Below are 12,753 nucleotides of genomic sequence, written 5' to 3' on the forward strand. Positions count from 1 at the left end.
GTATTAGGTGCTTTTGGTTAGCGGAATCAAATACTTATTTCACTCAATGATTTTTACATTAATCAAAATCTACTATTTGAAGCTAGTTTCTAGATTTTCTGTTTGATGTTTCGTCCCTCCATGTTAGAATGCATCCATCATTAAAAATTAGAATGAACGTGTCTTCATTCGAAACAAAACAACAGAAACAGCAAGGGATCAAATACGTTTTACTCTCACTGTATTTTCAGAAATTGCTGATAAAATGTCAACTTGTAGATATTGCTATTTAGATTATTCATTTTTAATTAGATATGAAAATAGAAATTTAAATGATGACATTTTTAGGACAACAAAAAGGAAGACAAAAAAACAGTGTCAGGTTCATTGTCATTATTTATGTACAGTATGACACCAAAACCACTTCTACTGACCGTCACGCCAGGTTCTCCCCTGTCTCCTCTTGTTCCCCGTATACCTGGACCACCCTGAAACACAACATACACACCAATAGATTATTTCAATCCTCCACTGCTTTTTATATAGTCGTATTACCATTAAATTAACAAGTATGTTTAGAACAGAAGTTAAATTTAGTGGCCCTAGTACAGAGGTGACCAAATGTTTTTGGAAGAAATTAAATAACACAAACAAAGAAATAAATACAGAAATAACGTAAGAACATCCCTAATACTGTAAACTTCATTACATAAAAAGTAAAAACTGAATTCTAATCATATCAGAGTTTAAACTAAATTTCCTCTATAACTCAGCCAAAGTGTGACTGTAATGCTTTCACTATTGAATTGTAACCACAAATAAAGTCTCAGTCCAACAAACTGTCATTAGACTGGAGCTCCAGCATGTCCCTGAAGCTATCAATTACTCTACTCGGAAGACGGTACCACCTGCTGTAAAAACGCCATCCATTCGTAGATATGAATTCTTTGGAAAACTGCATGTTTGTATTTGATAGTGTCTCCTTACTGAAGAACACAAAATCTTATGACTGTGTGATTTAAAAGCGTCCTGGACACCAAATAAGAATTCATGTGCTTTGGTAATGGGCCTTAAATTGTCACATATGGAATTTAATACTACTGTACTGTACTGTAATGTTGCTGTATTTTGGCCAAATGGGCCTTCGAAAACACACATTAACTTCTTAGTTTAATTGTTTTTATGTTTCTTGTGTCACCATTCATGCTTTATATTCAGGAAATAAAACCTTCTATATGCTGAAATATCTTACATTTTTGTATAGACATGTAGCAACACCTACTTTCTCTATGAATTTTATGTGCAAAATCTTCACCAAATTTTTCAAACTTCTTGTTATGACAAATTGAACAAACAATTCAAACAATGGCAAAACCGCAGGCCACCAACAGTGTGCATTGGCCGGAATTTTTCTTTTGTAATTTTCTCAAACGCACCAAGTTAGGAATAGACTTTTGCCATTTTAGGCATGAAAACTTCCAATTTGCTTTCCTCTACTAAAACTAGTAGTGAGATGACGGGTGTCTGTTGTGTAATTCTTACTGACAAATTCCACATAAATTTATATTTGTGTGTGATCTATATTTCCAATATGGAGGTTAATATATCATGGCATGGCTTAAATTGACATATTCCTGTAAAAACAATACATTTTAAGTATGCGTTTTATTTTTCTCATTGTGGGATATATACAATCGCATGAAAAAAATGATTTGTCAGTTAACCAAGTTAAATATCTCGTATAGCAGACAATGAGGATCTGAATTCTTATTGAAGTTTTCTTTCCCATTCTTCTTTACAAAACATCTTAAGTTCATTCAGATTTGATGGATTCTGAGGATTGCTTGTTTGCTTTAAATCACACCACAGAGTCTCAATCATGCAGTTATTGGGAATGAGATGGTCGTTCTTGTTCCTCTGCATGAATGTCATGCTAAAATTTGAGCAGTTTTTAAGGCTGTTGTCTTGATGAAGTATCAAAACCTGGTACAACTTCCACTAGGCCACCGATTTGTGAACATTGTTCATGAGTATCTGCTAATACTGATTGGAATCCATGCTGCTTTCAACTTTAACAAGATTGCCAGTATCTGCACAGGCCACGCAGAACCTGCATATAATAGAATCCTCACTGAATTTTACTGTGGGTAGCAAATGCTTGTTTTGGAATGCTGTGTTCTTTTTCTGCCATGCATACCGCACGTTATTATGTCCAGATAACTCAATTTTATTTTCCATTCGTCCACAGTTCCAAAATGAAGCTGGCCTATCCAAATATGCTTTAGCATACCTTAAGCAAAATCACGAAAAACAGAAAACTGTCCCAGTGTGAGCTGTCCATCCCGTTATTCTGGTATGAGTTCTATAGAAAACATCTGCTGGCTATGATTTTAGTCACATGACTCTCTGATGTAACAATATTTTTGGAGGGAAAAAAATCAAGGAGAAGAAGAATAAGTACCACTCTTTAATCAACCTTTTTTCAATGTTTATTATGGTTTGCTGATGAGGGAAAGCACAACATGTGCACCCGCTTCGCTTATGTAAAGTGGGAAACTTTTTTTTTTTTTAATTTTGATAATATGGTTAATAAACATGTTAAGAATCTTTCACAGTAATCATCATATACTGGCTTGTTTTTCATCACATTAGAAGAAATGGCTAACTTAAGCATAAAATGCCCCCCTGTTTTTGTCCCCCATTACTGGTATGCACTGTAACATTTGGCCAACGTTATGTGTGAAATATAAAAGAAATGTTACATTATTATATCCTGAGTTGGACCAATACATTTCTTTTATAGTTTGAAACTCCTATTTTGAGATAAAATGTTGAAATATTGAATATCTTACTTTTTTAAGTGAAGGTTAACAAGCTGAAATGGCACTGAACAGTAAGAACGACCCATGTACTAAATATCAATGTCATGTTTCTGTTGGGGTGTCCACATGTATGCGCCAGTATACCTTTGTTTTAGATTTTATAGCACACTGTAAATTCAGAAACCTCATTTCAGTTGTCCAATATAAGGATTTTTCTGCCATAATATGTCTTAGATGGAATTGGTGATCCGAATAACCAATGGAAAAGCTAGAAAATGACCCAATGATATCCAAAATGTGGGTTGGCAATTTCCTTTGTTGCAATCCACTTGCATTAAATTAGTTAGCCCTTACAAACTCCAACATTGTAAACATCCCAAAGAAACATTTATCAATACAAAACGACCAATGCATTGTGTGAAATGAAGGTGATGCTATACAGAAGACACACATCCAAGGACGTTGACTATTGTGTTTTTGTAGCACAGCCAAGATTTATCCCATCATGGCCTTCACTGACAACCACGATACGCAGTTACATTGTGATTTAAGTCATCGATTCAAATCGACGGAGCCACACAAACATCGTGAAAAGGAGACATAAAGAAACGGGGTAAAAAGAGACACCGCGTTGGGATGAAGAGGACGTAAAGGAAAAAAATAGGAAGGCCACTAAAAAGGTATCAGAGCTGCACGCTGCCCCACTGTTGGTAGAAAAATGAAAGAAAAAATCTTAAACAAAAAAGAGGAGCAGTTAGCCTAACAAAATGGTAGATATTGTGCATTAACATTTATATTGGCTATTTGTTGCTGAACTGCGCTATCGTTACACAACAGGTTTCTTGAGTGAGACATAATTAAAGAGAATAAGAAAGTGACTTGGCAAGTAGACATGTGGATTCTTCAAATGAGAGAGTGAAACTGGCTTGGTTGCACGGCGGAGAGTATTGCGGTGGATCCTAATCTTCACTGATGAATGGAATCAACTTCTAATTACTCTCTCAAGCTATATGCTACTGATGATAGAGGCAAACACAATGATTGAGAGTTTGGTGTCCAAAACAAAGGGCAAAAAACACACATGACAAATAGCGAATGCAACAACTGACAGATGAGACAGAGACATACATTGAAAAATGAGAATTAGGACAAGAAGGTGTTTCAGACTATAAATGAGCATGTTTGCATGTTACTTCCTGTTTGCGCACTTGAATCTTGCTAAAATGCTGATAATCTCCAGTAAAAACGTCAAGAACTTGAGTCTTGAGACCAAATTAATTAACAGAGTGTTCTTAAAAAACTTTCTGAGGACTAACAACCGAAAGAACACTTCAGTTGATTCATACTGGAGAATATATAAGTATAAAATAATACACAAATTCGACATTAGGACTTTTGTGAAGAAAGGTTAAAAGGAACAGTGTATCTTATTTGGCCACCTGATGTCGCTGTATTGTGTTGTGCAGACAAAACGATTACATGATTATATGATAGTTCATTATTTTTCTTAATATTTATATCAATGTTGTTGGTTTTTTTTTTCAGACTCAGATGTACTAAATATTGCACTGTCATTTTAAATATATTTTCAATACCATTGTATTGTTAAATAAAATGTTTATTTTTAGAGCTAAAACATTACATTCATGATTGAATAATATCATTTATCATAATTATAGTGTTAAAAGGAAAATAGATGCAAATCAAACTCTCTGATAATAATAATAAGTGGAGTATTTGCCTAACATGCGTTTTAATTATTTTTTTCAGCAATCTTTCAAGATTTGGTTTTGGTGCTATGTTTAAGATACCATTTGTTTTATTCATATTTTGCCTCTGATGTTCACAGTCAAAATTATCATTGTGGATTTATGTTGAGGAATATGTTCTTAAAAGATGTTGATAACACCACTAAAGATGTTTGTTGGAGTGGGAGTAGGATCTTTGTAAATATGTTTGGGGTTCGGTTTTCTTGAGTTTTTTTTTGTGTTTTTTCAATGTATCATTATGTGGTCAGATACACAGAAAAAAAACAAGAAATAGCGAATTTGAGTTATATATTAAAGAATAAATGCACGAGGAAAAAAATACATTTATTAGGGACGTTTAATACAACAGGTCATTTGGTGCACCATTGTCATGAGTACCGTAACTTTAAAAAAAACGAAAACTGGTATAGGAACAATTAATACCCTATAACAGTTCTCATCCATCCCTGAGCATTTTTCATTTGAGAACAGATAGAACGTCTAAAGAACACATTTGTAGTCAAACCTTAGCTCGGAATCATAGAAGCAATGGGTACTCACAGGAGGCCCGGAAGGCCCGGGTGGTCCCTTGCTGTCCTGAGAACAAGTGCAGGCGTGAGGCATTGGGGGACACTTTTCTTCCACTCGCTAGGACGGAAACATGCCAAAACACAGATTTGGATTAGAGATGTAGTGCACATATGTGTTCATACTTTTTACCTACCTCAGTTTTTCAACATCAGAAATATGGTACGTCAGGGGTGCTCACACATTTTCAGCATGTGAACTACTTACAAAATGACTAAGTCAAAATAGAGATTCAAGGCAATCTACCATTAAAAAAAAAGTGTCCCAATCATGGGAATTGAATGCTTACAATACAGTGCATCCGGAAAGTATTCACAGCGCTTCACTTTTTCCACATTTTGTTATGTTACAGCCTCATTCCAAATTGTATTAATTTAATCTCTTATCTGAAAATTCTACACAAAATAATCCATTATGACAATGTAAAAAAGTTTTTTTTTAAACTTTTTTGGAATTCATTAAAAATAGAAAACTAAGAAATCACATTTACATAAGTATTCACAGCCTTTGCCATGAAGCTCAAAATTGAGCTCAGGTGCATCTTTTTTCCACTGATCATCCTTGAGATCTTTCTACAGCTTAGTTGGAGTCCACCTGCTGTAAATTGAGTTGATTGGACATGATTTGGAAAGGCACACACCTGTCTATATAAGGTCCCACAGTTGAGTGTGCATGTCAGAGCACAAACACCAATCATGAAGTCAAAAGTATGATACAAAAAAATTTCTGCTGCTTTGAAGGTCCCAATGAGCACAGTGGCCTCCATTATTCGTAAATGGAAGACATTTGGAACCACCAGGACTCTTCCTAGAGCTGGCCGGCCTTCTAAACTAAGCGATCGGGGAAGAAGGGCCTTAGTCAGGGAGGTGACCAAGAACCCGATGGTCACTCTGTCAGAGCTCCAGCGTTCCTCTGTGGAGAGAGGAGAGCCTTCCAGAAAGACAACCATCTATGCAGCAATCCACCCTTTAGGCCTGTATGGTAGAGTGGCCAGACAAAAGCCACTCCTTGGTAAAAGGAACATGGAAACCCGTCTGGAATTTGCCAAAAAGCACCTGAATGACTCTCAGACCACGAGAAACAAAATTCTCTGGTCTGATGAGACAAAGATTGAACTCTTTGGTGTGAATGCCAGGCGCCATGTTTGGAGGAAACCAGGCACCGCTCATCACCAGGCCAATACCATCCCTACAGTGAAGCATGGTGGTGGCAGCATCATGCTGTGGGGATGTTTTTCAGCAGCAGGAACTGGCAGACTAGTCAGGATAGAAGGAAAAATGAATGCAGCAATATATAGAGATATCCTGGATGAAAACCTGCTCCAGAGCGCTCTTGACCTCAGGCTGGGGTGAAGGTTCATTTTCCAGCAGGACAACGACCCAAAGCACACAGCCAAGATCTCAAAAGATTGGCTTCAGAACCACTCCGTGAATGTCCTGGAGTGGCCCAGCCAGAGTCCAGACTTCAATCCGATCGAACATCTCTGGAGAGATCTGAAAACGGCTGTGCACAAACGTCTCCCATCCAACCTGATTGAGCTTGAGACTTATTGCAAAGAAGAATGGGCAAAACTGCCTAAAGATAAGTGTGCTAAACTTGTGGGATCATATTCAAAAAGACTTGAGGCTGTATTTGCTGCCAAGGGTGGATCAACAAAGTATTAAGCAAAGGCTGTGAATACTTATGTAAATGTGATTTCTTAGTTTTCTATTTTAAATAAATTCAAAAAAGTAAAAAAAAAACTTTTTCACATTGTCAAAATGGAGTATTTTGCGTAGAATTTTGAGATAAAAGATAAATTAATACAATTTGGAATGAGGCTGTAACATAACAAAATGTGGAAAAAGTGAAGCGCTGTGAATACTTTCCGGATGCACTGTATTTCTCAATACACGCTTAAAAAAATCAAACATGATAAGTAGAAATAAAAAAAATACGGCAAGTAGTAATAGGTGTCAACTCCCTGACTCAATTTAAGTCTTTTTTTTTTCCTAATGCCCATGTTTTTGTCCAATCCTTTTCTTGTGAGAAATAAGTAACACTAAGGAGTAAAAAAATACCCTGTACTCAATCTAGGAAAATACAATACTTCCATTCAAGGTTAATAATCAAAATTTCAACTTATATTTAAAAAGTTAACTAATTAGAGTTTTTTTTCTTTGGTAGGGCATTTTGCTCAATCCCGTCGTCATACGTAAATATTGAATTTTATTTTATCAATTACACATTACATACTTAAATTAAATTACAAGTTAAAAAAATCAATACCATTTAAAAACAATTATAACTGTCATAAATTACACTTTTCGTCCACCAAATTTGGAGTTCTCCAATTAGTTACTGCAGCATGACCAACATTGACGTCATGTTCACATGCTGCATTTGACCAATACATAGCAGCGTATCCGAACAAATACAATACACTGAATATTCTTTGATGAGATCTATCAGTACTACCTCTGCAATCCACCAGTAGATCGCCATCTACTTACTTAATGAGCACCTATGCCGTACGTCATTGTATGTCCAGCTCAGACGTTATTTTTGTTTATCTATTTTGAGGTCGCGGGAACCTCCTGAGTGGGTTCAAATCCAGCTACCGGCCTTACTGTGCGGAGTTTGTATGTTCTACCCGTGCTTGCGTGGGTTTCCTCCGGGCACTCTGGTTTCCTCCCACATTCCAAAAACATGCATTTCAGGTGAATTAGCCAGTCCAAATTGTCCCTAAGTGTGACTGAGCGAGTGAGTTGTCTGTCCCCGTGTGCCCTGCGATTGGCTGGCAACCAGTCCAGGGTGTCCCCTGCCCACTGCCTGATGATTGCTGGGATGGGCTCCAGCATCCCCGCGACCCTACTAAGGATAAGCTGTGCAGCTGATGAGATGAGATGAGATTTTAAGATCAGGCAAAGTAATTGTATTCCATTACGGTTATGGAAAAAAAGGACGTAATCAAATTACAGGTATAGTTAGTAAACTAATTTGCAGAAGTGCAATTTTATTTAAAAGCATATTTACATATAGATATCTTTCCATGTTTGTAAACAAATGTTATGTAGTCTATCTGAGACTATCTGCCATTTGAAAGATAGCGTTTTATTTTGGCTTAATAAAATATCCTACAAAGTTGAAATTAGAACTTTTTTGTAAGACTTCAAGCAAATACCTGGCCTTGGTTTCCTCCAAATCATTTCACATGGTTTCAATTGTCTTAAAGAAAATGTAGTAACTTCATTTATTTTATGCTAATTTTGTCTTTTATTGGATTATTTGGTATTGGAGCAATCCAAAAGTAATTGAAACAACTTAAATTACATTATTGCACCATTGTGGTTGTTAGATTATGTTACCGATTACATTTTAAAACAGGTAACTATCAGATTACATTTCTAAAGTAACCCTGTCATGGTTTGGTGTCTGCAGTCCATTTTCCCCCAAAAGATGGCAGCCTTACCCCATTTTCCACCAACCCTCACTTTTCCTCTCCTTAGGTGTTTTCTATTGGACAATCAGCCACCTATGCTGTTAATACCATGGTCTCCCACCTCACTAGATTTCTAAGGACCATCACTCACGAAGACTACAAGCTTCGCCTCCCACTACTTTCCGTTTTGATTCCCTCCATGTTCCAGTGTCGCCCACTCCAATTCATATTCCGATTCAGAAAGTTTATAGTCACTCCAAGACCTGCCACATCAATCACCTCCTCCAGTTCCCTGGTTGTCCCATGATCGCCCACCCAAGCCATCTTCTTTAAATGTAGTCCCAAATCTTCCCTTCAAGATTTTTCCTCACCTCAAAACCCCATCTCGAGTTTCCCTCTCAAGCCTTCCTCTCAAGGTCTCAGCAGTCCTGGTGCCACATCCCATTTCTCACCCGTATTTTGTTGTTGCTAAATGTCCCTCCTAGTAGAGTTCGACCACATCCCTTGTGTCTAACATTTGGGTCTGTCCGACACCTCGTTATACCCTCCCAATCTTGTTTAAGACATTAAGTAAAAATCCCAAGCCTTAAAACAGCCTCAAAAGAAAGCATTTAAATATAAATATTGCACATAACACAATGTAGTGTGCTTATAATTGATTCCAAGCGCTCAATCTGCTACCAACACTTCTCTGGTGTGTGCACAAAAGAGCATAATGGAAATGGAATCATACGATCATATCCTCTAGGTGCCCATCGCGTGTAATTCGATTTTGTAAATGAAATTAGGTTCGGTTAAACGGCGGCATTGCCTCGCTGCTAGCCATCCCTGTTCTGACAAATTCCAAGTCATTTGGATCTCATTGTAGGTTGCTCGTTCTGGTTTTATCGTCACCCGATTTTATCACTGGCACAATTACGGCACTGATTATCTCAGCCTCTGAGACTAAGCAAATGACTGCATGATGAGAGTGAGTTTGTGTGTGTATGTGTTGAGTTCTTACCAACGCCGGCAGTTCACAACACTTATCCCTGCTTGGCCAGGACGTACTGCAGATGATATCAAACATCTGGAGCTGAAACTGCAAACACATAACGTTAGACTCAGCAGCTCTGACTTTACGGCCAGGGAAACATACGCCCCTTTTGATTGGATAGGATCAACTCAGCTTTAATAGACACTCATATGTTAAGTGGATAAAAAGTTCACTTGTTCGCCTTCTATTAGAGGAACAGTTTTGCTCAGCATGTTCTTAGCAGCGCTCGATCTCTTACTGCCTACTCTGCCTTGATTTTTCCTGATGCATCGAACATGACTAATAAAGTACCTTAGACTTTGCTGAGGTATGCACACATACATTAATGTGTCATTGCACAGCACACTCCTGGAATACGTCGTTCCTGCTTTACGGCATTTTACTTTACGGTGTGGAATAAGGTGTTTTTTCTCCTTCTCCTCTTCATGTCCTTTTCCATGATACATGACATCAACAACAAATCATTTTGCGTGCCCTAAAATTTATACAATTCAATCTTTGCTGTGTTTGTGCGCATGACTAGTTATACCTCTAAGATTCCTGTCTCCTTATCGATTGACTTTATAAAAAAATGCTGGTCTGCTGTTGGTCTGCGTCATGGCAACATGAATTAACTGATATGCTATTGGCTATTTGTACTGTATTTATTTGCTATGAGTCAAATGCTTACAATGATGCTAAAGAGAGAAGTAAAAGTATGATAACTATGGTAAAAAAGCTTGCGATCATCAAGAAATATAAAGAGCACACATGATTTGCTACCCTTGTTGCATGGCCATAACTAATTGACGATCTGAACTAAATTTTTCACTTTCCTCACCTTATCCCGGATTTTTTTTAGGGGTCGGTTCTCATACACACTTGTGCCTGTGTACAGTAAACAATGCAACAATAGTTCTACCCAACTGATGTGTCGCAATACCTGTCTTTGGGTGTCATTAGATGACCAAACCCCCCAATTCCAACCCCTGATGCAATACGTTAAGCAGGTAGGCAATGAGTACCTTCATTGACTTGAAAAGCGCTATAAAAATGCAGACCATTTACATTTACATTTAAATGTACCAATGTTCTAAGTCTTAGGTATAACTTGGCCGAGGTTTGAACAAGTGACCTCCCAGTCTTGGGGTGAGTGCCCTACCAAGGTCACCGAGCTGGTAATTGACAACATAGACAGTTATTAAGAATAAAGATGTGAGTAAAACAAGAAATTATTTCAAGGACTTGAAAAATTGTAACAAGTGGAAAGTTTTAAATCATCTTACTTTGAACCTGCCTTCTCCACTTTCCGCTTAAAAATGTCCCAAAGATATTCAATTAGATTTGGATCCGGAGAAATGCTTGGCCAGTCCATCCCTTTTACCCTCATCCCCTTTGTAAAAGCCTTAATCATCTTAGAAGAGTTTTGGGGTCATTGTCAGGCTGGTCCATTGCTTTGCATCCAGTTTCTGGAAGGAGGGCATCATTCTCTGCTACAGTATTCAACAGTATATACTTGAGTTTGTGTATCCCTTAATGAAATGCAACTCACCAATTTCAGTTGCAACTATGCAGCCCCAAACCATGCTTGACTTTAGGCACAACACAAACATGTTAAAACTCATCACCTGGTTGCCGCCACACATGCTTTAGACCATCTGAGCCAAAATAAATTATTTGTCTCATCAAACCAGATGGTAACTTTCCAGTAAGCCATGGCCTTTGTTGATTTACTTCTTTTGATGTTTCTTTAGTGATGTTCTAATAAACATAATAATAAAATGTCTACAGATATGTAATGGGTGTGTGTACTCACTTTTGTGTCATATAGTATTTAAAACTCATTGTTTGACGTGAGGCAACTCATAGTTCTCTTGTGCCGCTAAAACACATGCGGACTACATTTTTCTTTGATTTTTTTCCTTTATAGGAAAAAAAAGATTCGACAGGGTTGTATAAAAACTGTTTGGTTTCAAAATGGCACCAATCTGTCTTTACTAAACTCTTATAGCTGGGAGCATTATTTTACATACACAATGTGGACAACCTACAATTCTTGAAGCACGGTCCTATAGAAAGACTGTATTTTTTGGTGGAGAAAAAAAACACATTTGTACTCTGACTTACTCATCAAACTTTAGTTTTAAAGAATTAAGTTGTCTTAAGTTGATCGTGCATTTCTGTTTACTGTGTCTAAATTATGCCGCAGACAACAAAAAGCTTGCTTTGTGCCAAAGCTAAAGTTTAAGCAGAGGTGTCGCATTTTTTTGCCCTCTACTGAAAAGATGGGCTGAGATGTCAATGTGGAGGCGTCAGAGTATTAACTTCCCTAAAACACATACATTGATTGACAAACCTAGTTCTGCACTTTGCTGAGAAGAGGCTGCCACAGGTCAACATAAAAACCAAATTTGTATTGCAGCAGGGGTAAGAACACGCTTCAATGATTATGTATGAGTTTTCACAACCGCCATTCATTTGTAGTCTTTAAATGGACAGATTTCCAGATTTAAAAACAGACTCAGTGAATCAGGATTCCATTAACCCGCCTCTTGTGTTAGCTTTTAGGTCACATGCCCTATGCTAGTGGGTAGGTGGTGACCCGTTACATAAATCAGCTGTCAAATAAACTAAAAAAAATTACATTTTTTTTCTCATCTTCTGGTGAGCTTGCTCGTCTTCCTCATCCATAAAACATATATTTCATCTGCTTTATTATTTTTTCATTGTTCCCACAATGGTAAGATTTCTCCTCAGAAGTTATATTCCAAGGGCATAGCTGGTAGAAAAAATGGTCACAAGTGACCTGCAGTCCAGTAAACATATCACGGACAACACGTTTTACCTTTTTTTTCTCAATGATGCCACTTGCACCTTTACCCTTGTAAATGTCTATATTCCAGAAATAGTTGGTCTTGGCATCACAGGGTTCCCAGGTTTTTATTTTAACTCCCATAGCTTACTTTTATCGGAAAGGTCTGGAGTAACATTGTTGTTTGTGACAATACAAATTACTAGCTTTATACTGAATTGATCTTACATGTCTTTACAAGTCTTGGTTTTGGCCGGGTCAAAACCGACCTTAACAAGAGAAATGTAACAATTTTAATTAGATAATTTTGTAATGTAGTACAAAAACAAATGAATACAAATCGACATAATAAAAAAAGGTAGGTGTTT

General features: G+C 37.2%; 1 protein-coding gene across 3 annotated transcripts in view; it reads right to left on the bottom strand.

Moving 5' to 3' along the window:
• The window catches only part of col14a1a (collagen, type XIV, alpha 1a), a 240,953-nt gene that overhangs the window by 45,916 nt on the left and 182,284 nt on the right, over window positions 1-12,753 (bottom strand). For all 3 annotated transcript variants that reach the window (XM_088326131.1, XM_088326128.1, XM_088326130.1), the window contains exons 35-37: window positions 9,562-9,639; window positions 5,111-5,197; window positions 414-467 (exon numbers count right to left, since the gene is read on the bottom strand). In XM_088326131.1, coding sequence (XP_088182257.1) covers window positions 414-467; window positions 5,111-5,197; window positions 9,562-9,639 — 219 coding nt within the window. The remainder of the gene's footprint in view (window positions 1-413; window positions 468-5,110; window positions 5,198-9,561; window positions 9,640-12,753) is intronic.

The sequence above is a fragment of the Urocampus carinirostris genome, chromosome 2 (assembly GCF_059441175.1).
Source record: "Urocampus carinirostris isolate Australia breed hairy pipefish chromosome 2, RoL_Ucar_1.0, whole genome shotgun sequence".
Lineage (NCBI taxonomy): Eukaryota > Metazoa > Chordata > Actinopteri > Syngnathiformes > Syngnathidae > Urocampus > Urocampus carinirostris.